The sequence below is a fragment of the Coccidioides posadasii genome, chromosome 3 (assembly GCF_018416015.2).
Source record: "Coccidioides posadasii str. Silveira chromosome 3, complete sequence".
Classification (NCBI taxonomy): Eukaryota; Fungi; Ascomycota; class Eurotiomycetes; order Onygenales; family Onygenaceae; genus Coccidioides; species Coccidioides posadasii.
Genome location: NC_089409.1, coordinates 3021662 through 3044544, shown reverse-complemented (window position 1 = coordinate 3044544; position 22883 = coordinate 3021662). Strand labels below are relative to the sequence as shown.

Sequence of the window (22883 nt, the reverse complement as noted above, 5' to 3'; positions counted from 1 at the left end):
GGCTAGCACTACTCAGTAGTGCGATAATATTAGATTGTTTTTAAAAATAGCTAGGAATGGCATACTCGATGTTTGAGAGCCGTAAATTATTCAATCGTGGCGTCTGTTTTGCAGCATCAAACTGGCGAAGCTGGTGGGTAGATTGATAAGATAACACCGGCAATAGCCGCTGCTATCAGTGCTGACAAAGGCAGTCGACTCGACCGACAGCCGGTCCACGTGGGGAAGCGAACTTCGAAGGACAAGGCGGTCTTTTGCTGTGAAACGACGCTGCAACTTCATTGTCTGGCAGTCGTCTCTGTTCGCCATGAAGCCTGCCATGAGGAACTCCATTCTGAAAAGGGCCAATGCCCTCGGTTTGTCATCCCAGACCTGGAAAGCTTCAAGCTCATTCGGATGCGGCTCCCAACTGCGCTTCCATTGTGCTTCTCAGAGAGGAATTCATGACATCTCAGCCAGAACTTTCGCTTATCCCAGATCATTCATTGCCAATGCCGATCCCTCAGCCAGACTGGGCAAACGATTTGCCTCTTCCACTGCTTCGAAATCTGCGCTGAACAAGACGGAGCTATATGACCTGCATGTGGAACATAAGGCTAAAATGGTACCTTTTGCTGGGTATTCCATGCCATTGCAGTATGCGGACCAGAGCCATCTTGAAAGCCATCACTGGACAAGAACACATGCGAGTTTGTTTGACGTGAGCCACATGTAAGTCATACTTGTATTCACAGGCAACCCCAGTCTCTCAGCCTCTATCAATTGATGGATTGCTAAGTAATTACTACCGTCAACAGGGTCCAGCATCATCTCATTGGGCCTGGAGCGCGAGACCTTCTCATGAAAATCACTCCCTCATCCCTCGATAGCTTGAAAGATAACCATTCGACATTATCCTGTCTTCTGGACCAGGAGACTGGCGGTATTGTCGACGATACTGTTATCACTCGTCTTGGGCCCGAGTCATTTTACTTCGTTACAAACGCTGGTAGACGGAAGGAGGACCTGGAGTTCTTGACGAATGAAATCGAAGCATTCAGGCAGACCCATGACCCGTCAACTCGTGCCTCTGTTATTCACTGGTCAATTTTGGATAATAGAGCGCTTTTGGCTTTGCAGGGGCCATCAAGTGCAGCTGTACTGCAATCACTTGTTACACAAGGAGAGGCGTCTGTGGAGGGAGATCTCACCACTCTCCACTTCGGTCAATGCCGGCAATTACACCTAGACTTCCCTGATGGCTCTCATACACCTGCTCGCCTTTTGATCTCGCGAACTGGATATACCGGCGAAGACGGATTCGAAATTTCAATCCCCACGGACCATGACCCTCATCTTCCACGTCGTGTTGCCGAACTACTGCTTTCCAACCCTGAGGTTCGCCTTGCTGGGTTGGCGGCGCGTGATTCCCTCCGCCTCGAGGCCGGAATGTGTCTCTATGGACATGATATCACCACAAAACAGACACCCCCCGTGGCTGGATTAGGCTGGGTGGTTGGTAAAGATCGCCGAGACCCATCTTCACCGCTATCATCCTTCAATGGCTCCTCCGTGATCCTTCCACAACTCGCCTCTCCTGCTAAAACATTAAAAGAACGACGGGTTGGCCTCACCATCGAAGCCGGTGCTCCTGCTCGCGAAGGTAGCCCTATCGTTGATATAAACTATCCTGATACGCATATCGGTATCATCACGTCCGGTTTGCCCAGTCCATCCCTAAACGGTACCAATATTGCAATGGGCTATATTAAACAAGGCCTACACAAGAAGGGGACCGAGGTTGGAGTTCTGGTTAGAAAGAAGCTGAGGAAGGCGACCGTTACTCCGATGCCGTGGGTTGAGACCAAATTTTATAGAGGTTAAAACTCATGAGAAGACTTCCTTTCTTCCTTTTCTATCGCCTTGTACTGTACATATAATGTACCCTTTCCAAGTTTTATATCCAGTGCGTTTGCTTGAAAGCGTGAGCGGTTGAATGACGGAGCACGATTCACTATTCCTGGCCTCAACCCCCAACCCCCAACCCCCACCCCCTCTTACTCATATAATCTTGACTTTGCAGAGGCAACGAGAAAAAGCAGTTCGGTAGCAGATATGTGAAATGATACCTTCTAAGCGCCGGATGTTATATGTGCTAAATCTGTTGTTCTCGACAAATACAGTTGCGTATAGAAGACAGAAAGACTGGGCATAAAATTCTATTCATAATAGAGGTATGGAAGGTCGAAGGGCTAGATCACTATGGATTGCGCTGGGGTACATTTTCGGGTTCGACAATTGCATCTAGAGTAAATATCTAACGCTTCTGAGTAGAACCACGGATCAAAACGCATATACTTACCAATAATAGCGTTCAACAGCTCTAAGAGCTCGTGTAAAAGGCGGAAAACGCACCTCTGAGGCTATATCACTTATGTTAATCCGGTGGCTAATGGCAGTAATTATAGCGTCACTTGTAATACCCGACTTTCGGCAACAAAAAGGGTATACCCAACGCTACTGGCACGCAGTCTTAACCTGATGAACACGTGTCGATAAGCATCGTCTCTGAATAAGCAGTTATTGCTCCCACGCTATTACGGCAAGCCCCGCCTTGGATAACAGACTTTACGAGATCTCGTTTCCCTCTACCTTGGGTTGATGAGATCGAAGGCATTGGGACGGCACCATCCAGTGTAAATCGAGGCCATTGAAGAAAAGAAAAGGAGTGGAACGGTTAGACTTTCAGCCTGTGAAAGGTGCGCTTGGTATCTAACCAGGTGGTAAATATTTAACGCGTGGTTTTAGGCAAAAGGCAGCAAACAAAATGTGGACGGCAATACCAGTGATGACAGTTATTCCTAAGTCGCACTATGCCCAGTCATTCTATATTGTACTATTGTGGATTGACAAGAGACAAGATGAAAGGGTCACTGTCTGTATTTCTAGAGGTAGCCGGCAGTGATGCCATAAGAAGATGCGATATTCCCTTCTAGCAATATTCCAAGCTGCCAGCCCAGTTGAGGGTAGACTAAGAACACTCAGGGCCCCCAAGCAGCTACTTGAGTAGAGTTGTGGCGCATGATGTATTTTCAACCTTCCTAAAAGTAGAGAGGTTTGTCACAGACTGAAGCTTGGGCGGAACAAATGCTATGGCGTACCTAAGAAGCTCTCCTCTGGACGCTGAAATGGTACTTATCTTCTAATTACCGGTATAAACCTATGTATCGTGCTACATCTCTAGGCTCACTGGCTGTATGACGCTAGTAGGAATCATCGCTTTGGCTTTTGTGTCGGCAGAGAAGTTGTGTGCTGTGCCTCTGGTACGAAACCTCAACTTTCATCATGCCTTCATCAAATGCAGTTAGAAACAGCAGGGGTCGCATAACAGAAGGCAAACAGAGAAACACAGGAGAGGAGCCACAGGTTCGCATTTATATGCAAGAGTACTCGGTATCCGGAGCAGTACCTTCGCAAACCCCGTGGCAGTCATCTTGGCGATCAGATAGCAGGGATAAAACGATAGCATGAAATGAAACCAAAGAAAGCTGCGATAATAATTATATAAGACCTCATACTATGGACATGGTTGAAATTGCAACTTGGACTACATGCACCATACGAAACATGTATTGGAAATTGTTTAGCATTCTTGAACACCGTACTCCGTAGGGAGTTGGAATAAAGGTGGAATGCAGGCATTCAAGACTCTTGTCGCGATCTTCTGGAAGTTCCCGCTTGACTGACCACAGCATAATAGTGGAAAGTAGATGTGTGCTCCCAGTCAAACAGCCATACCAGAAGCCAGAGAGGCTCAAACACGCCGCCCCCAAGGTGGCTCGCAGCATCTCCAATTGAATACTACATTCCCTCACACCCACGCAATCAAGCAATCGATGGACTGATTAAGATTACTGCACTACCCTGGACCAGGATCATAGCAAAACATTCATGCGAGGTCCCCTCAATGCCCAGATTTGCAGTACGTGTGGAGCAAGGGACAACAAGGCCAGGTAGACAGCATCGATCTAGACTCTTTTGTTGGTAATCAATCCCACAACCGAAAGGGGAATCGCTTCGGCCCGATAAGGGGAGCAGATGCGAGCGACAGCCCCTCGTTTTCGCGCGGCAATGGACCGAAGCCGTATCACGCCCAGCAGGGATGATCTGAGCCATTCCCCAGATTCGTTTTGGCCTGTGATGAGACGTGCATGGATTGACGTTGGATTTGCGTTTCTTGGGTCTACGGATATTATATTAATCCGCCCCGAGCACAAGCGGAGGCACACCGACCAGAAAGTCCGGCTTGGCGGGATTTTGCCGTGGACTTGCCGGTTTGCAATCACGTCATTTCATCCCATGCTGTGCTCAGATTGCACATGTGAGAATAGGAGCTGTTGGAGGGGGGGGAAGATAAATTCATCCTTCACAATGGACTCTGTTTTCTTCCTGAGCATCAGGCGCTGATTTATATGCCCCGTACTCCGTATTTTTGGTTGCATTGTCTTGGTCGATCACCGAAACCCCCCTGTTGACACTTTCCCACCGTACCCCTGCTCAAACATCTTCAGTAACATCTCCTTGCAGTCAGGCCTGTCTCATTATCGCAAGGACTTCCGACTAAAAAGGGCGATCTTGCGGGACTTGCTGTAGTCGATTGTCTGGATTAAAAACCAGAGAGATACCCCTCAGAGCCAGCGTTCTTTCACCCATCACTCCATTTTTTCAAAAAATCAACCACAATGGCGACGTAAGTATCCCCGCAGTCAATGTTTTCCGCAATACGAAGACCTCAAGTAGACTCTATTCTTTTCCACTCCACGTAATTGCTCACTTCCCGCCAGGAACATCACATTCCACGCAGCTGCCTTTACCCGCGCTGAGCGCACCAAACTCCGAGGACAGCGTGGTCTCACCATCTGGCTTACCGGTCTTTCTGCCTCCGGCAAATCCACCGTCGCCGTCGACCTCGAACATTATCTCATTTCCGAGCGCGGGGTAGCAGCCTACCGCCTCGATGGAGACAACATCCGCTTCGGTCTCAACAAGGATCTCGGTTTCAGCGAATCAGACCGCAACGAGAACATCCGACGCATAGCAGAGGTCGCCAAGCTCTTCGCCGATAGCAGCACCGTCGCCATCACATCGTTTATCTCTCCATACCGAAAGGACCGCGATACGGCGCGGGCTCTGCACGAAGCTCAGGCTGAAGGAGATGACAGCCTACCGTTCGTCGAAGTCTTCATTGACGTTCCCGTCGAGGTTGCCGAGCAGAGAGATCCAAAGGGCCTGTACAAGAAGGCCAGAGCTGGTGTGATCAAGGACTTCACCGGAATCAGCGCCCCATATGAAGAGCCATTGAAGCCGGAGGTCCATGTTCGCAATGTTGATATCCCCGTGAGACAAGCTGTGGAACAGATTGTCGCATACTTGGATGAGAAAGGCTACCTTCCACCCAAGCCTGAGCCAAAGAACTAAGCCTTTGTTTTTCCTTTATTTTGTCCTGTTATGATAGACACATCTGTATAGAAATGCACGGCCAAAGGTTGACGACAATTATTTTTATTGCGTTCCCTGATTCCCACAATGATATATTAATCCCTAGGATTCAACACTGTAAGCAATGAGTACACGAAAGCCAATAAAGAGCTTAGCCCGCACAAAAATGAAAGAAAAAGCCAAAATCGAGGTATATAAGCATCCTCAACCGTCTACTCAATCTCAAACTCATAATACACATAGGCAGTATACTCGGCGCCGCCTTCACCGCCAGCCAGATGCTGCATATCCGAATCATCCTTTCGGACGCGGCCCTTTTTGTCACGGATAAAAGCGTTTCCGCCTAGGTAGGAATATGAGTCGTCTAGAAGACCCTTTGCTTTTCGCGCATTCTTTGCAGTCGTCTAGAAGTCCAGACATATTAGTTTCAACATACTAATCCAAAGGATGATAACACGAAATGAGGACTCAAGGATGAGAGCGAAAAAGCGTGCCATACCTTGATCAGTGCGGAAACAAAATCCAGGGGCAACCCATATCTCAAAACCGTTTCAACAAATACCCTGAGGACGAGGACGTGCATCCAGGCCATAACGACTTCGCTCCACGCCGTTCTCCCGAGCCGCAACACCTCTCCCCACAATCTCTTGGAGTCGGCACCGACTTGTTCAACTTGCCTTCGCTCCTCCTCTTCCCCGCCTTCAACGTATTTATACTCTCTGGGTGTCCATTTATGTTCGCGGCATCTGTGAATGAATTCGAGACTATGCTTCTTAAACGTTGTCACACCGTATAGAGTGAACTCATTATCTGATGCAACGCGTGAGGCTGACCGAGGTACAACCATGGGTGATAACGTTTCATAGGAGCGAAGAAAATCCTTGGTGTCCCGTAAGGGGACAGCCACAAGATGTGTTTCTAGGTATTCGGAATTCTGAACGAGTTGGCGCGGGTCTACCACCCCTGTGAGCGATCTGGTGGCTAGATTTCCTCTGCATGCCCCATGAATCAGCTACGCATAATTTTCCCGTAAACATTCTCTGCGCACATACGTTTGTTTTCGTTGTAGTGTAGCTAGGCTCGACTTGACTTGATTATACTGCGTAAACTTGGCCCTTACATCGCTATCAATGCTCGCAGTTTCCTATAGAGTCGAGCAAACGTCAGCCTTAAGCGCTGAGGATCCTTCGCTTCAGGGCCATCTTACCTTTTGCAACAAATCGATGAGCTCGGACAATGGTTTATCAGCGCGGTACTTGACCTTGTTCCACGAAAAAGTCCGCAAGTAATGATCCACGGGCTCTGCGTACACACCGTTAGACACAACCACCCACCTCGAACCCAGGAGCCAACTTCCAGGTTCAAAGTAATCCGGAATCTCTCATACTATCATTAACCGTCCGCATCCGCGCTATTTGCTCCTCGTCGCCTTCGAGCACGCTCCTCAGCGCATCTCCAACTTTCCCCACGACAGCTCTACAGGCCGCCTCGACTCTTGACAACTCATCCGCCTGTTGCACCAGCGCATCTAGGGTGCCGATTTTGAATTCCGGAATTGGAAAAGGAATCACTGTCCCGTTATCTGGAGAGATTGTTTTTGTAATGGCCTCGAGGGCATCGTCGCGATGGTGGGATGGTACGATGGAGCTTGGGAGGGAAAGGAGGATGTATTTGGTCTGTTTAGACATGGCTCGAACCTAGGAGGGGAAATAAAAACAGGACGGAAGGAAATTATGATGATATCACCTTAACACAAACATGGGGCGTCAACTGAGATGCTAAGATGTGATATGATCCTGATCCTGCCCAAGGCATGTACTTTTATCCCTTCTTGCACTTTGTCCTCGGGCTGTCGAGAGCAAGCTGTTTGGGGTCGGAGCTGCGATGTGGTCGTTGCTTCCGCGTGATTGGTCGGTGGAGTTCCCCCCACACGTTTTGGGGCTCACGCTGCGCTACGTAAGTGCAAAAGACGCTGAACACTAGGATGATGTTAAGAGATCTCGGTGAGCAGTCGATAAGAGGATGATTCCTCCTCTTAACAATGTTTGACCGTATAAAGGATATATCTATGCATGCATGCATGTGATGTATGTACTGTACATACATACAGACATGCAATAGTACATATATGCGGTACCGTGCATGGGCAAAAGGGACGTCTATTAAATGTACTATGTATGTAGCGCTCAGTACTCTGTATGGAGTACGAGAATCTATATCTTGATGTCGCTAGAATCCTGTCAATCCGTGCCACTGTTTTCCAAACTGGGCATCAACCTGTGTATGCACCTGTCCGGGGACCAAATACTCTCTATACTGGTATCCAAAACTAACTAGGTATTATCCACACACGCCGCTCAGTTTGAAATGCTAAACACGCTCCAAATTGAAACAGACTCTAACAATGCGATCTAGGATGAATGAAAAAGGTCACTCAGCGCGATACAAGCGGGGGAGAATCTATGTTCCCAGGTTAGCATAGAAATAGACAAAACACTTAGTATAGAAAGACATACCGCTGCATTTTTTGGCTCCACAAATAAGGCTTTGGCTTCGACAAGGATAGTTGGGTCGGTTCCATCGTCTGGGAGTGTCTCAATCCAGCCCTCAACCCAAGCCTTTCTTCCCTCCACTTTCGTGGTCTTCGCCCGGAGAACAAAGAAGGATCCAGCAGGGGCTGGGCGACGGTAGTCGATATTCAGGTTCGCGGTAACGCCGATCTTATTTGGAAGGGACGGAAAACAACATCTAGCAAGTCCTTCGTCCAGCATGGTAGCTAGTAGCCCCCCGTGGACGATCCCGGGGTGTCCAGATACGTCGGCACCAAGGTAGAACATCGACACCATGCTCTTACCTCCCTCTTCATTCCATACATATGGCGGCACAACAATCTTGTTTGGCCCCGTCAGTGTTCCTCCTGTGAGGCTGTGTGATCTCATCTCCACTGGAATCTGTAGGTGTGGTCTTGACTCTTTAAAGAGTGGGTTTTCACGCATTGATTGCGTGAGCGGGTGTGAATTAATGTGCTCATCCACTTCTCTCGCAAACTCGTCCTCTGCCTTATAGGGATCGGACTTTGCCTCATCCGAGAGTATCTGAGTGACAGTGGAATGCATGCTGAATAGTTTTGAATTCGCCGTAGTTCCAATAACAAATGACAAAACTGCAATTGCAGAGAATCCTAATAGGCGGCGAAAAATGGATCTTTTCTTGAATGATGGAGGGCTAGGAGATGAGGGAAGTGTCTGACCTAGATATATCCCAAAAGTCAGCCAGCCGGAAAGAAAACAGAACACACGCAGGAACAGGCAATTATGTCCCCTCTGGGGCCGGGTAAGCACAGTTGCGCTCACCAGAAGAATAGTATCTGTTGCTCCTTGGGCCAATGTGTTGAGAAGTGAAGCGAAGGAATAATGGACCCTGTTGAGCCAGTGCCACCGATAAAGGCGCCAGGTGCCCGGTGATCAAAAGAGTGGAAGCTGCGCCCCTCCGGACAACGAGATAAGGGCTCCGGAAGATCGTCATGATGGGCTTCTGGAGTGGGAGCCCACTCACGCACTTTCGCCCTTACCTTTGTGGCCAAAAGATCTCGACTCCCGTTGGGAGAATCCCGGGTCAGAGAGGAGCCTTCGATCCAGGAACAAAAATTCCAATGGTCCAACCGCAACCGTATTCGGGTTGGCCGCAGGATGCATACGATTTGATTGGCTCGCGATCTCTGAGCAGCGGAGTTGCCGAGGTTCAGCAAGTTGGGATCCCGTCCAGAGATGGACCGATAACTAATCCAGAAAGGCCAGCCAGCGCTCTTTGATTTGAAAAGGGGAAATACGCTGCCTAAAAGCATAGGGTTTACGAGGAGAGAAGCCAGTCGAATCTCGATGCTATACCTAAAGTCCCGACAACAACGGAGTAATTACTAGCAGGAAAAGTATTCAGTTGTCCGACCTGCCGGGAAAAGGGATGTCTAATTTGCTGTGCTTTGTACTCAGTATGCTTTCCAAAAGACACAAAACATGATAGCTCAAGGATGAACTCAGCTAGGATATGTCTGCTTAATCTTTGTTTGTATAGAAAATAAGCCTGTTCATCTATTCACTCTTTGTTGACCCTGCTAAGGTTACCAGATAGACAAATGGCGGTGAGAGTGTGGCTTCACTGTCGTCAAGTGATCCAAAATGCTACGAAAGGGCAATCCTCAGTGGCCAGTTGGCCGACTTGGTTAACTGCAGTGCAAAAGAGGGGCTGGCAGAAGGGTAATGCGTAGCTCTCCTACTTGATTGGCTGTCCAGTCACTAGGCTAGCTCAAGCTAAGATTGTGGGTTCGAGTCCCACGTCCCTCGCAAATTTTCCTTTTTTTTTTTTTTTGGTTATTATTAAAGCAGCGTAGTACTCCGTAACCCTGTTGACATGACCCTCTCCGTGCAAAGGACAAAGAAATGTCATGGATAAGGGAATCTCGCTCAGTATGACAGTAGTCGCATTTCAAGGTTGCTTGCTATGTATATACATATTTCCATTACATACAGCGCTCCTCTCGGGTATAGAAAGGTGGAAAACAGACTCATCAACCGCACATTCATCATTCCCAACATTGGGCTGGAACTAAACAAGATGGTGCCCCGGATCAACTAGTAGTTTATATACGCGCTCATGGATCGTGTATTGAGCCCGGTAACGGTTGGCTGCTAGATATTACGAGTGCGAAAGGCTGATCACTTTCGCCGCGGCTTCCTCGAAGGAATCAAAAGCATGGAGCGGAAGTTTACTTTCGGCAATCTGCAATCAACATCCAAGTCGTCAGCATCAACTCGAACACAGGATGCACTTAGCAGGATGGGTGTGATGGAGGGCCCATTTACCATTTTCTGACCAAGTTCCTCATTCGTCCCACGCAACCGGACGACGACAGGCACTTTCATACCCAAATCTCGGAAGGCCATGATTATGCCCTCGGCGATCATCTCAGACCTAGTTAAGCCGCCGAATATGTTCACAAAAATGGCTTTGACTCGCGGGTCTGAGAGAATAATTTTAAACGCCGACTTTACTGTCTCTGAGGTGGCTTTGCCGCCTGTATCGAGGAAGTTTGCACAGTGTCCACCACGAATGGTGAGGGCATCGACGGTGTTCATAGCAAGTCCAGCTCCATTCACTGCAGGAAATATAAGCTGCTAATTACTTAAAACGTATCACGACTGATCTCCAGGCTTACCGAGAGTACCAATTGTTCCTTCGCCTTCAAGCCTTGGGACACCGAACGTATTAGCCAAGTCGTCAGAACTGGGGCATGGTAAACTTACCTAACATAAACAATTCCATCCTTCTCGGCCTCCACTTCTTCTGGAACTTCTAGTTCCTTGTTCCTCAATTTATGGATATCCTCTTGCCTCTTTGCACTTCTATATGCAGCATCATCAAACCCAAATCGCGCTCCTTGGACTTCCAAAACGCCACCACTGGAAACAGCAACTTTCGTTTCCAGTGAGAAAGCTTCCTTGGTCATAAATATATCCGTTAACGCTTCCAGCAGCGTCGATAGCGATTTTTGGACAGGTTCAGCAAGCCCGACATGGGCAGCTATTGCCTGAATTTCAGCGCTATTAGCGGAGAATTCTCTCTTCCCATACTCAAATGGAAATATCTTCGCAGATTCGATATATCTTTTTGCGTCTATGGTAGGAGAAGCAATAAAACTTGGGGAATGTGCAGTGCGGTCAATTGAAGCGCCGAGGAAAAAGGCACCCGGTTCGTTTGATTCACGAACAGGAATGTTCCTTTCCTTGAGAAGAACAAAGGAGTCGGATTGTTGAAGATAAAGACTTCGGCGCTGCGCGGAAATACTACTACTGCGGAGAATTTGGGGTCGTCTTAACGTATGGACGCCTCGCTGCTGTCGGGCTATCCTCGGGGTAAAATCCTGCAGGTTGTCTCTGTGTAAGCGCTCAATGTCTTGGTTCCATGATCTTCAAAGCTTACTTCAAATACTGGTCGCTTAGCAGAGTTGCCCAGCAAGGTTTTCATGCCCTCCCCGAATTTCTCGGGGTGGTCTACAATTACAGCCCCGGCATCCTGCAACGCTTTGATTTTCATTTGTGCATCAGGCTCCCCTGGTGCCGTCCATGCGCCCGCGTGGCCCATGATTCGGCCATGAGGAGCTTCGATGCCTCCAACCAAACCCATAATGGGCCTATCTCGAGGGGTTAGTTTAGAAAACATCAATATCAGCTGGGGGCTCGTACTTGGGATTTGCAGTCCTTCTACGATAATCTTTGATCCATTCCGCAGCATCCATTTCAGCAGTACCGCCGATTTCTCCAACGATTATTATACCATGCGTATCATCGTCATGTTCAAAGACCTTGAGTGCATCCACAAAATCTGTTCCCGCGAGCACGTCGCCGCCCATCCCAATGCAAAGGCTCTGGCCTAAACCAGCCCGCGTTGTTGAGGCCACGGTCTCATAACTGAGAGTCCCTGACTTAGCAACGATGCCCACATGGCCGGACGAGAAACAGGGCAGTGGCTGGAACCCGATGCGACACTTTCCAATGGCGGAAATAATACCCGGGCAATTCGCACCAACGAGTCGAGTTTTCGATTGCGTTCGAAGTATGGAGTGAATCTACACATCTGTTACTCAAAGGGCACAACCCTCAAGGAGAGGATCTATAAACCAACCCTGAGTATGTCATGGATCGGTACGTGTTCTGCGACTGCGACCACCAGGGGTATTTCAGCTTCTATCGCCTCCTCAATGGCCGCCGCTGTTTGATTGCCAGGCACGTAAACCGCGGTCGCATCCGGTCTCGCTTTTTCCTGTGCCTGTTCTCCCTCGAGCGGTAAGAATCCTTCCACTTCTCATGATAATTGCAGTTATCCCAGACCTACCACTCGAACAGACGGGAATACAGGCAGTCCTAGATGCTCGCCTTCAACTCCGGGCTTAACTCCTCCTACAATCTTTGTCCCCCATTGCAATGATTCTTTCACATTGGCAGTTGCCTATATTCAATTGCTTCAGATGCCTTGTTCCACTCTTTTAGAGCCGTCAAGCTCTGGGAGGAGGGCCTTTCTACCTGTTTACCTATTTGCAGCAATCAGTACACTCTTATTTAGATTCATGCATCCACACAAACCATCTTATTATTTGGTTTTGGATATATTTCTTTATAAAGGAAGAGGTAGGTGTGCGTACCAGTGAATCCTTGGAATAATACCTTTGTGTCAGCGCCGATTTTAAGATTTTTCAACGTATCTTCATAACTCTGAAGCCTTGAAGTAGTAGAAAAGCCTGCATTCGAGTTCTTTGCCGTAACAAACCGAGAATGGTAGCGATTTGTAGGTGTCAGATGCAAACAAGAGGGTCTAATGGCGTTGAACCGAGGAACCCCAGCCATTGCAAGGTCCAGCCGATGAGCCGAATGACAGCACGGGCTTGACTTTCGCCCGTCACTCTTACAAGTCAAGAGAAAGACTTAAAAGGAATGCGAACCTCCAAGAACTAGGACGGTAACAAGAGTTGACTTGCACTCCAGCATGTTCAGTGAGATGATTATATATTATATAGCCAACTACTTCGGCAATCCAAAATCGCTTGCGGCTAAACGAAGGACAGTTGAGCACGCTCAAGATTCCCGGGCCTTAACCTTGCGAACAGGTGAGAAGTGGAGGCATTCTTCTCCACACTAACCCTCGCGATAGCTCAGTGTGAGGGATGAAGACCAATCCCATGCCTGCATCCGAGGCCTTTTGACGCCTCTTGGCCGACAGTTGACAAAGTACGTCTCTAAATAGCGTCTCGAAATTGGAGCTCTGGGTGAAACCTTCCCCCAAAGTTCGAGGAACAAGATTGCCGAGTCTCGGAATCTCCCGGTCAACGTCATTATCTTCGTTCCGAGGTAGTTTTTTGACGAGTTAAGTTGGTGGAACTCCGAGACTTGAGCGGCCAGTGCAACATGTTTCGAGACGCATCTTAGCATCTACACACCAGAGGTGCCATGGAAACGGCCGACCGGGAGAGCTGCATAGGATATAAATAACTCGGCGCTTGATTCCTCAGCCGTCGTCGAGATTTGAATGTTCACTACGATGGTTCCGTCCCGAGGAACGTGATCTCAGGCTAGCTCCCCATCCAATTGTAGGCCCAGTCCAGAATAGAGACTCTTACGTGCGGAGTAGTTACAGCAGCATCGTCGCATGAGTATCACCCCTCCTCCAGCCACGCTCTTCGGATTATTCGGGCACATTCCGTAAGAGAGCTGCAAACTCCGGCTGCCTTTGACTTGCAAGGGAGTGAAACGTGAGTTAAATCCAAAGCCACACCCGTGAAAGTGTTCATTGGGCCTATTCGGACTGTAGTTACTTTGTGGTCAGAAGCGCATGCTAGACAATGATTCGGTAATAGCAGCAGAACTATCATAGGTCTTTAGCTGGGGCTTAAGAGTAGGTCGTCTGGTTGGGAATCCACCTTGACCAGAGTGATGTTCCACAGAGCAAAAATGTTACCTGTATCCACGCAATGGTGGGGAGGTTGGAATCAACACTCCATCACTTTGTAACTATGATGCAAAAGTTCGACTACCATGTACCTGAAAACTGACGTACACTGTTACCCAACGATATAGGAGCACCTACTTACTTCCCTAGAATTTCACGGCTACCAAGCTGGTTAATCGACTGCTGACGTTTGGCTACATTGTGGGCTGTCTGCAGTTGCTCTATTTCTGAAGGATGGCTCCCGAAGGTAGTTCGACACTCCCCCATGATGCCATCGGAGCGCCTCCGAGACCATCTCTTCTCCGATCTAAATCCTAACAAGCAAACGAGAAAAAATAGGTTCTACGCTTAATTCCGGCGCAGCTCACCCCCAGAAACCTAAGCGCAAGTCGAAATCCAAGGTGGCGGACTCCTGGGAAGACGAGTCGGTGTCCTCAGAGCCTTCAGAGGACGAAAAGGATGAGAAGGCGACCAACGCCACGTCGTCGCCACAAGGACAGGCGTATCATAGCGATGTCCCTTCCTTCGCGGCCTCATCGACACCCCAATGGAGCTCTCCGGATCCGCGCAACCCAGACTCAGACTCCCCGCGGAGACGACCAGAAAAGCAGACTGCCGTCGCAAGTCGAATAATAAGCAGCGCTCTGGGTGTGCGCGCGAAGAGGACAGAGGAGCAGAAGGCTTATGATCGCGCCATGTTGGAGAACGAGAGGAGAAAACGCGAGCGCGAACGGGAGCTTGCGAGGCAGAGGCGCGAAGACGAGGAGAAAGCCAAACAGGCTGTTTGGGAGTCGTAAGAATAGCGTTTGCGACCCCGATCTGGCCGCCCGCCTTGACATACCCAATGCAGGGAAATGATTTCCACTTCCGGCCTTTGAGCGGGCCTTTTGCTAGGGGACTTTGGAATTACATGCTGGCAGGCGGTCGAAACATATGGAGACTTGGAAAAAATGGTTGATGTAACTTGGATATCTACACTGTTGGATTTATAGCCATGGAGAAACTCAAGAACAGTTTTGGGGACACATTGAGATGATATAATTGATCTTGTTTATCCGAATCCCTCATGGTATTGTGTGCGTTGGAGGACTATGAATCGTGATAGTAAAGCGTTTCCTTACTCAAGTTCTCTCACTTTTCAAAATGTAGCCACCAAATCCGAACCCGTCCATAAGGAAGATTTGGATTCTGCAAACATGTGCGTCTCTCCAACGCAAATAAAATCGAAAAAGGACCCGCTTCTTAACTCCAGGAAAATCAGAAACAAGCAAGGTTCGACCAGAGAAATTTGTCGTCAAGTGTATTGGTACAAAATGTGGGCTTTTTCGAATGTAGTGGAAAGTAAAATAGAGGAACCTATGAATACATAGGTTTACGTTAGAAAGATCGCTCAAAGGGATGTGGAATGGTAGATCCGGAGATACGAACTTCATTATCGTAAAAGTGTTCTGGCCCATCAGCCACCAATCTGCTCTTGGTGCACTTCTAGAGTGTCACCATCTTGCATGTCGAGCTGCAGGCAGCCATTTAGCATCTCATAACAAGAATACGCGTAAAAAAACGACGTGTATTGCGGCTATGCTCGAATGCGGACTTACGGTGTCTGGGGAATCCTCTGGTCTAACCCTGGTGCCATCAAAGAGGAAGCGAACTGTTGTGAGCTGGCGGCCCTGCCGCTCACAAAAGGCGTCCATCAACTTTTTCAGCTGCGTAGTTCTCTTGATTTTGAAGAAAACTTCATTGTTGTTGTCCGTGACCTTGATATTCAGGTGTTGGGGGGCTTCATCGACCTGAGGATCCATTTTGAAGGGAAAATGGTATTAGTGGAGGATTATGAGTCGCCTATAGGACGCTGATAAAGCGGTTTCACGAAAACTAGATGGCAGATGTAGGATGCAATGATACGAGAGGAGAAGTGAGAAGACGCATCTCAAGTCGCCCCGCAGACAGCCTTATATAGGTGGCGACGGAAAAATTATTTTGCGGATGATGAAAAGCCGACAGGCGTGATGTGTTGCTCATCTGCGGCGAAGAAGACATTGGAATGCTGCAAGGAGCCTCAGATAACAAAGAAATCTTATCGATTTGCTTATAATCATCAACGCAGGCACCATGGTAAGATTTCTGACATCCATTGTAGGGCTTTTGAAAAGGGCACGGCTGACTGTGCGATGCGAAGAAACCCAAGCCAATACCTACTTCAAGTCAGCCATGTCATTCATTTGCGGTATGTACTCCGTAGTGCGCTTCTATCTCCTTCAAGATTCCTTAGAGCGACTGCTGCTGACTTCTAGGTAGTGCGCTATACAAGGTGATGTTTTCTTTAGACTGCACTCCAAATGTCGCAAGCTAACTGCCTTGGTAGACTGCTTAACAAAAAATTCTTATCAGGAGGAAAGGTGTCGTGATCAGATTATTGCTCTGTATAAATGCTGCGATTTGTTTTATCAGGAGAATGGCCGTGACGCTAGGACTCCAAGCTGCCCCAGGCCAGACTTACTCAAGCTGAAATTACAACAGTACGGATTGATGTAGTTGATGAGTTCCGAGATTGGCGAACGCAAGTTCGGGACGGATGATTTAGGAGCGTATGACCACACAATTTTCCCGGTGATATGATAGCATGAAGGAGGGGATGTTGTATATATTAATCTACACAGAACTCCGAAGTGTGTATTCCATACTGCAAAGCAAAGTTGCAGCACTAAGGACTGTCACAATGATATTTGTATCCCAGTTCATGACTCAAAAGTTCGGACAAGGACTTTTACTGACCACTGTGCTCGCTCTAAGGCGATCGTGAGCGCGCAAGAGGTTCTTAGGAACCTGAGCAGACATTGAATAACTCTGCACCGAGACTCTAATGATCACCTAAAATGACATTGAAATGAAGAAGAGGGAAAAGAAGGATTGCGGTGTCCGCGAGAAGAGATTTTATGGCGGTTGGCCATCAAGACACTAAACCTATTTGGGGCTAGTGTCTATTTTCCTGTCGCAGAGGTTGAAGCTCAGTTTATTTTGGAGAAACAAAGCTTCAGTGCAGAGGATGGATATGTTCAACTGCAATTGTTAACACTGGGCTTGCGGGTTGTTTGCCATGGCGGCCTTTTCGCATTCTTTGAGGGATGGCCGAGACTCGGTGCTATCTAATGTAAGTCCCCAAACGAGCCCTATATGCTTCCGGACCTTTGCTGACAAGTTTCAGGGCTCGTCCATGATTCCTCACGACGCGGAAATCATCGAAATAGATGACGATAGCGATGGAGAGGTCCAGGATAAAGAGGTGCCTATGAACGAAGATGACGAAGAGATAAGCGAAGGGGACGAAGACGACGAGGAGGACGAAATCGAGGAAGAGGAAGATTATGACGAGGATGAGGACCGCGAAATGAGGTTCGAAAATGGCGAAGAGGATGAAGCTGAGGAGGAAGAAAGTGTGAGAGATTCTCACGAAAACGAAGAAGAAGCTGAAGAGCTTCCTAGTGAGTATGGCGGGACCAATGGGACTCACTCGATTGAAGAGCCGTATCCCAACTGGAAAGCCAGGATAGAAGGTTTGACATCCCCCCTTCTTCCCTCCCCCCCCCGGGGGAGATCTGGATCTTGTCATTTTCTCATTAGCTGGTATCTGTAATTTATTAGGCCATACATCGCGGTCTCCGGCATTTACTCCCTCGAATCTACTCAGCTCCGACATTAAGCAGGCTCTACACCCACTGCAAGATATGGCCGAGCGCGTCCTCAAGCAAATCGAATCATTTGCGCATAACCTAGATCAGTTTCGACGACAGTCTCCTACCCCCCATGAACCTAGAGCATTCCGCGAAGCGTGCAAATTGGTCAAAACCTACCAATCTATAGCTGAAAACAATGCCCGCGACCTCTCGAAAGCCGACCGATCTCAAAAGCCAAAGAGATCGACCCAAGAAGAAAAGGAAAGCGAGAATGTAGCGGACGAGGTCGAGGAACAGATAGCGCGCTGGCAGCGTGAGGCGGAGACTTGGGATTTACTATCCCAGCTCCTTTTGATCGCCGATCCCGAGACACGAGAGCGGGCAGAACAATGCCAAGAAACCGCTTTACAGTCTCTCCATAGGTACTCTTCCGACCAAGAAGTCTGGGAAAATTTCCTTGAAACCGATCTTTTTGCCCGTGAGTGTGTTATCGTCCTACAATGGCTTGAGAAGACCGCAAGGTCGGCGAACGGACGAGATTCTGTTGTCTCCGAATTGGACAAGGACACCGACCGTGACCAAGGGTTATGGGCTCATGGTTGGCTCTACACAAAAGAAACCATTAAAGGCGCAAAACGTTTACGATCTTGGCCCCAGCCGTTGGATCCAGAGGACTCTCGCGTGACGTCGTCACTGCTAGGATCAGAGCGGCAAGCACCTTTAATCACGCAACTGGACCCTGATGCAATTATTCGGCAGGGATTGGGGCTACAGAAACAGGATCAGGTTCATGAACAAGCAGCGTGGCTGACCTGTTGGAAGATGCTAAGGTCAGGCCGGAGTTGGAGTGAAATTCGGGCTTGGTCTCAAGAACGCCTTGAAAGCTGGAGAGCCATTAGCGTTTTTGGCGCTAGCTTGCACCCAAATTCAAAGTCTACTAGCCTCCCTGATACTGGCCTTTCCCGAATGATGAGCTGCCGGTCTCAGCAATCTTGGAAGTCTGCGTGTTCCGTTCTGGCTAGTGATCCCCATGTCGATAGATATGAAAGGGCCGTCTATGCGTTACTTTGTGGTGAAACCAAGCCAGCGTACGCGGTATGCCAGAGTTGGGATGATTTTCTTTACGTCTTCTACAACCATATGGTTCTTAGCCGATACAGCGACTTTTGCAAGCAGTTTCTTCGGAAACTCGGTCTTCCCTCCAACACGAAAGTCCTTGTTAATATCGAACCTCCCAATCATGATGGCATCCGTTATTTTCTATCCAACATTAGAAAAGATGAGCGGTTTGCAGAGGAGTCAAAAAACTTCTACCGCCAGATTCAGGCAGCAATTTTAAGCCAGAATTACGATTACTTCTTTTATAACCACGCAATCGCGAAATCGAAGTACGTGGAGCATATCAACGGGCCGAGTTTACTACCATTGCAACCACCCCCTGGCATGACACAAGACCCTCTGTTAACTGCCCCTGACAATGAATCTTCGCTGCGCATTATTGCTCATCTATATTTACTGTTGAGCTTCGTTGGAATTTTCCGTGTTGAATCTCACCTCCTGGACCAGTATGGTCTTAATGTGATCAAATATGTGGAAGTTCTCCGAGAAAAAGATAAGATGGACCTGATACCTCTCTATGCATCTCTATTGCCGGAGACTATGGGTCAAGCCACCCTCGGGATAGTCCTGATCAATGTACTGGGCGAAGGAGAACGACAAGTTTTGCTACAGAGGATGAGAGCCTTCGGAATTAATGTTTCCGGTGTTTTGAGCTGCCAATGGCAGTGGGCTCTCGCTGGAACGGATATTGATGTTAAGAAACCTATCAAGATCGCGGGAAAATTCGTAACTGAACAAAAGCCTGGATCGATTTCTGCCCTGAACAAGGACATTATTGGTCGAGATGTGCCTCTAAGGCATGAACGATTAATCCGCTGTATGGAGTGGTACCGTTTTGTTGGCACTGAATGGCCAACTTTATGCGTGAACATCGCCTACTTGTACAAACGATTCCTCAGTAAGGCTAAATCACATGTGCTATTCGAGGGGCTACGACTAATGGTATATCTCGTTCCTAGGGCGTACGCAGCTCGCGACTGCGCGTGAGCTGTGGAAACGCATACAGTTCTCGCAAATCCCGGTTCCTCCAGAGTTCAATCTAATAGCTCTGAAAGTTGATGCCAATGCCGATTCTCACATCAATCAATCGGCCGATAATCGACCTGCCAGTCCCGTCAAAGCTGGTCGCTCAAAAAGTCCCCTCAAGTCAGCAGCTTATCATCGACAGCGCCTTTCTTCGATGAGCTCAGGCAAGACAGTTGCTGAACAGTTATGTATACATGCACGGACCGTGGAAGACCTGGAATTACTCATCAGCACATTGGATGCCATGGAACGCTGGGGTAACCTTAGTGATGAGTACCTTGAGTGAGTTTCTAAGGGAATATATTCCCTGGAGGGAGCCATGTTATTGACTTTCTTACAGGCTCTCTAATCCGGAGCGAAAAAGAGAATTCCAGCAAATGTTGCAGCAGGCCATCGACGACGTTACAGAGAACGTCAATCCTCTTTGTCAGGATTGGCTTTGTCGGCCATTAAATGGTAAGCATTGATAGATACTTCTCATATACAAGAAGGGATAAAGAGACTAACAGTTAATAGAGGAGGAAGCCGCCGAATTTGACTTGATACGGACTGCATACCTCCCGGAAATTATCCTCATGTATCACAATTCTCTTTATCTCGCTGGATGCACCATTGGTCGTGAAATTCTTGCCCAGTGCATGAGTCTTTCAATCGCGATTGCCGGGTCACAGACTCTAACTGAATGCTTTGTGTCGGCGGGCCGAATGCGCGAGCTAGTCCGCGCTTTGGCTATGTCTAGTATGGCTATTATGACCTTAAAGGACCCTAAATTAAAGAAGAAACTTCCGCGAAACGCAACGCTTGATATTTGGAAGATTAAGCCTATCGAGGAAGATGCTGTTGGTCTTACTCAACACTGGAAAAAGGGCTAGTTAGGCTGTGTCAAGAAATGGGATTTGGAATGTTCTGGGATTGGTTTTCTTTGTATAGCATTTTCTTTTCTAGGCCTTTGCTCTGGTGACTGTGTCCACCTATACTCTCGCGAACAATAATGTTTTTCTGGGAAATAGACAGCGGATTCGGCATGAAGGTGACAGTGGAAAACAACAATCATCGGGTATGGCGATCAGTTCCATTCTTCATGTGATACATTTACATTTGGGTACGGAGTACTCCCCGGGGCATCAAATGATGGTGCTTGGTGCACCCACTCTACGTCCAAGGAGGCTGTGAATTTTGTGCAACAACCCTCAATGACATAAAAAATAGTTTTAAGTCCACCCCACTCAAATGTCAGAAATAGGGAGTTCAAACACTACTCCGTACAGTTGGTTATCGACTCGGAAGCCGACGACATACTGGTAACTGGAATATGGGGTCGGCGCAAAAGCGTTTCTCTGCCCACATGGATTCTTTCTCGTTCGAATAATGTTTTCTAGAGAGTATTCCGTATTGTTTTGTGGCATGTCCTCTTATCCAGCGTGGCATAAAACAGCGCCTTCAGATGATAAGCACAACTTTCTCTGCGGCATGTAAATCAAGGAGCCAGTGGCTTGTCTGCAGATCTACGGAGTATAAGAAGTATTTTGCCCCATTTAGCAAAGCGACCTGCGCGACAAACCTGAATTTCACATTTTGCCAGGCGCCAAAGACGGACGGGATCGATGTCTTGCAGAATACGGGAGGAGTTCATACCTTTCCAACCTCAATTGGACATTTCCGGTGGTTACAGAGTCCTCCGTACAAAGCACCCCGGACATATATTAGTTTTCTTGGCGATCGTCCGGGTGAATGTACCAGAGTCAAACAAACGCTAAGCTACCTGCCTTCCCAATATTTGGGCATCTGATAGTGCAGTTGTTAATAGCCCTCTGTGCTGGCTTGCTGTTTCGAGATGCCTTGTACTGGGTCAACGAAGTGTGCGGTTGGTGATTGGAAACAGTTTCAGCTTGCGTTCGGACGGAGCCAGCTTCCGTGAGCTCAACTTTGACTTTTGCTCCTTGGCGTTGCCTCTAACGCCCATTCAAGACTTGGCAGGGATCGGCATCGGTATTGCAACCAGCAGTCGGGGTTGTGCGTTGCCCACTCCATCTTATTTAAGTTTCCACTCGAAAGTCTGCCGAAAGTCGATTTTGCCGCCACGACGAACGGAACACCAATCATAGTTGGACTGTGTTAAAAACCCACCAATACTCGGGGTTCTAGACAATTTCTCGCGGGTCGGGATTGAACGCCTTTGATGGGTCAAAGTTCCTCACGATGGAAGCTTAATGCCCGCTGCGACCAACCTTCGTTCGGGAACTGTGACGGTTGTCAGAAAGGCTATAACGCTGAAACAGCTGGGCCACCACAAAGGAGCTACCTTGTTTTACCATATTATCGACTTGTCTTCGGGCAAGGAAAGGCTTGGAGGATCGGACTTGGAATGCACGAATCATGTTCTAATGGGCCATCTTTGTGCTACCAAAGTCTTTTGCCCTCTTCCTTTTTTTTTTTTTTTCCCTCCTTTCTTTGTCCCGGAAATGCCTTGTTTCTTGGGCATCCGCTTGGGCGGAACCGGGAGTATTGGCAGTGGCAGTGCAAGCGCGGTTCATTCATTTGTCGGATCGTCCTGCCAGGCAGCCAACCAACCACCCAGATTTTCTTGCACGTGTGGAGAGACAAGAGGGAAATTCTGAACGCCAGGCGTAGTGAAGGCGGAAAGCTGAGTGGTTTTGCAGGTTTTCTTTCGCGATGCTCCGTACTATCACATCTTGGGTGGATGCGCCCGGGCCTTGGTAGTAATAGGGGAAGCTGAGCGCCCTTGGCAACCACCATTCGAAATTGGATGCCCGCCTAGCGGTGTTGGCCCAAGCAAATCTTTTGCCTGCGGTTTTCACCTGGATATAACAGTGAATCATGGCCTAGCTGTTAACGCAGCTTTGTGGGAAAGCTCCTTTATTGCCCCCTTTTCTCCCCCGAGGCGCCCAGCTCAAAGGAGTCGAAGGAGCAGTTAGCACACAAGACAGCAAAGTGACAACACCACTCAAAGAACGTAGAGAAAGCTAGAGGTGAGGACAAACGTGCATTATTTTTCTTGGAGCCAGTCTTCCTCGAAAAAGTGATATGCGGTAAGAACTTTGTGACGGTGTAGAATGATATCCATTGGCT

General features: G+C 48.3%; 9 protein-coding genes and 1 non-coding gene across 10 annotated transcripts; 6 read left to right on the top strand and 4 right to left on the bottom strand.

Annotated features, from left to right (window-relative positions):
- The first annotated feature begins 238 nt into the window (after window positions 1–238).
- On the top strand, window positions 239–2268 carry GCV1 (Aminomethyltransferase, mitochondrial). The gene is made up of 2 exons (XM_003070067.2): window positions 239–711; window positions 798–2268. The coding sequence occupies exons 1-2, from the start codon at window positions 308–310 to the stop codon at window positions 1861–1863; spliced, it is 1470 nt and encodes a 489-aa protein (XP_003070113.2). The 5' UTR covers window positions 239–307; the 3' UTR covers window positions 1864–2268.
- A 2113-nt stretch (window positions 2269–4381) lies between these two features.
- MET14 (Adenylyl-sulfate kinase) lies at window positions 4382–5460 on the top strand. Its single transcript, XM_003070068.2, has 2 exons — window positions 4382–4729; window positions 4824–5460. Exons 1-2 carry the CDS (start codon window positions 4722–4724, stop codon window positions 5455–5457), a joined length of 642 nt encoding a protein of 213 aa, XP_003070114.1. The 5' UTR covers window positions 4382–4721; the 3' UTR covers window positions 5458–5460.
- Window positions 5461–5690: 230 nt separating this feature from the next.
- Window positions 5691–7328, bottom strand: VMA5 (Vacuolar ATP synthase subunit C; the record flags this gene model as incomplete). Its single annotated transcript, XM_003070069.2, has 5 exons — window positions 6866–7328; window positions 6686–6780; window positions 6531–6622; window positions 5978–6470; window positions 5691–5882 (listed from the first exon to the last, which is right to left on the bottom strand). The coding sequence occupies exons 1-5, from the start codon at window positions 7164–7166 to the stop codon at window positions 5691–5693; spliced, it is 1173 nt and encodes a 390-aa protein (XP_003070115.2). The 5' UTR covers window positions 7167–7328.
- Window positions 7329–7655: 327 nt separating this feature from the next.
- Window positions 7656–9093, bottom strand: D8B26_005905 (uncharacterized protein). Its single transcript, XM_003070070.2, has 3 exons — window positions 8832–9093; window positions 7995–8728; window positions 7656–7938 (listed from the first exon to the last, which is right to left on the bottom strand). The coding sequence occupies exons 1-3, from the start codon at window positions 9001–9003 to the stop codon at window positions 7909–7911; spliced, it is 936 nt and encodes a 311-aa protein (XP_003070116.1). The 5' UTR covers window positions 9004–9093; the 3' UTR covers window positions 7656–7908.
- A 621-nt stretch (window positions 9094–9714) lies between these two features.
- D8B26_005904 lies at window positions 9715–9818 on the top strand. The gene has a single exon. It is a non-coding gene; the product is annotated as a tRNA-Arg (tRNA).
- A 114-nt stretch (window positions 9819–9932) lies between these two features.
- D8B26_005903 (uncharacterized protein) lies at window positions 9933–12875 on the bottom strand (the record flags this gene model as incomplete). Its single annotated transcript, XM_066125030.1, has 10 exons — window positions 9933–10254; window positions 10338–10630; window positions 10691–10722; window positions 10779–11395; window positions 11455–11665; window positions 11718–12100; window positions 12157–12300; window positions 12367–12480; window positions 12555–12562; window positions 12674–12875. The coding sequence occupies 10 exons, from the start codon at window positions 12873–12875 to the stop codon at window positions 10171–10173; spliced, it is 2088 nt and encodes a 695-aa protein (XP_065981111.1). The 3' UTR covers window positions 9933–10170.
- Window positions 12876–14135: 1260 nt separating this feature from the next.
- On the top strand, window positions 14136–14805 carry D8B26_005902 (uncharacterized protein). Its single transcript, XM_003070072.2, has 2 exons — window positions 14136–14221; window positions 14314–14805. Exons 1-2 carry the CDS (start codon window positions 14209–14211, stop codon window positions 14769–14771), a joined length of 471 nt encoding a protein of 156 aa, XP_003070118.2. The 5' UTR covers window positions 14136–14208; the 3' UTR covers window positions 14772–14805.
- Window positions 14806–15430: 625 nt separating this feature from the next.
- Window positions 15431–15776, bottom strand: D8B26_005901 (uncharacterized protein; the record flags this gene model as incomplete). Its single annotated transcript, XM_003070073.1, has 2 exons — window positions 15431–15487; window positions 15573–15776. The coding sequence occupies 2 exons, from the start codon at window positions 15774–15776 to the stop codon at window positions 15431–15433; spliced, it is 261 nt and encodes an 86-aa protein (XP_003070119.1).
- Window positions 15777–17012: 1236 nt separating this feature from the next.
- On the top strand, window positions 17013–19754 carry NUP84_2 (Nucleoporin nup84; the record flags this gene model as incomplete). Its single annotated transcript, XM_066125029.1, has 3 exons — window positions 17013–17125; window positions 17180–17528; window positions 17617–19754. Exons 1-3 carry the CDS (start codon window positions 17072–17074, stop codon window positions 19752–19754), a joined length of 2541 nt encoding a protein of 846 aa, XP_065981110.1. The 5' UTR covers window positions 17013–17071.
- Window positions 19755–19947: 193 nt separating this feature from the next.
- Window positions 19948–20665, top strand: NUP84_1 (Nucleoporin nup84; the record flags this gene model as incomplete). Its single annotated transcript, XM_066125028.1, has 3 exons — window positions 19948–20075; window positions 20134–20249; window positions 20310–20665. 3 exons carry the CDS (start codon window positions 19948–19950, stop codon window positions 20663–20665), a joined length of 600 nt encoding a protein of 199 aa, XP_065981109.1.
- Window positions 20666–22883: the final 2218 nt, after the last annotated feature.

What these genes read in the sequence shown, in the direction of transcription:
- GCV1 (XM_003070067.2), top strand. Translation starts at nt 308, where the DNA reads ATGAAGCCTGCCATGAGGAACTCCATTCTGAAAAGGGCCAATGCCCTC. An exon ending in TTGTTTGACGTGAGCCACAT is followed by an intron (nt 712 to 797) that starts GTAAGTCATACT and finishes TACCGTCAACAG; the next exon opens with GGTCCAGCATCATCTCATTG.
- D8B26_005905 (XM_003070070.2), bottom strand. Translation starts at nt 9,003, where the DNA reads ATGACGATCTTCCGGAGCCCTTATCTCGTTGTCCGGAGGGGCGCAGCT. An exon ending in CAACAGATACTATTCTTCTG is followed by an intron (nt 8,729 to 8,831) that starts GTGAGCGCAACT and finishes GGATATATCTAG; the next exon opens with GTCAGACACTTCCCTCATCT. An exon ending in TGGAGCCAAAAAATGCAGCG is followed by an intron (nt 7,939 to 7,994) that starts GTATGTCTTTCT and finishes CTGGGAACATAG; the next exon opens with ATTCTCCCCCGCTTGTATCG.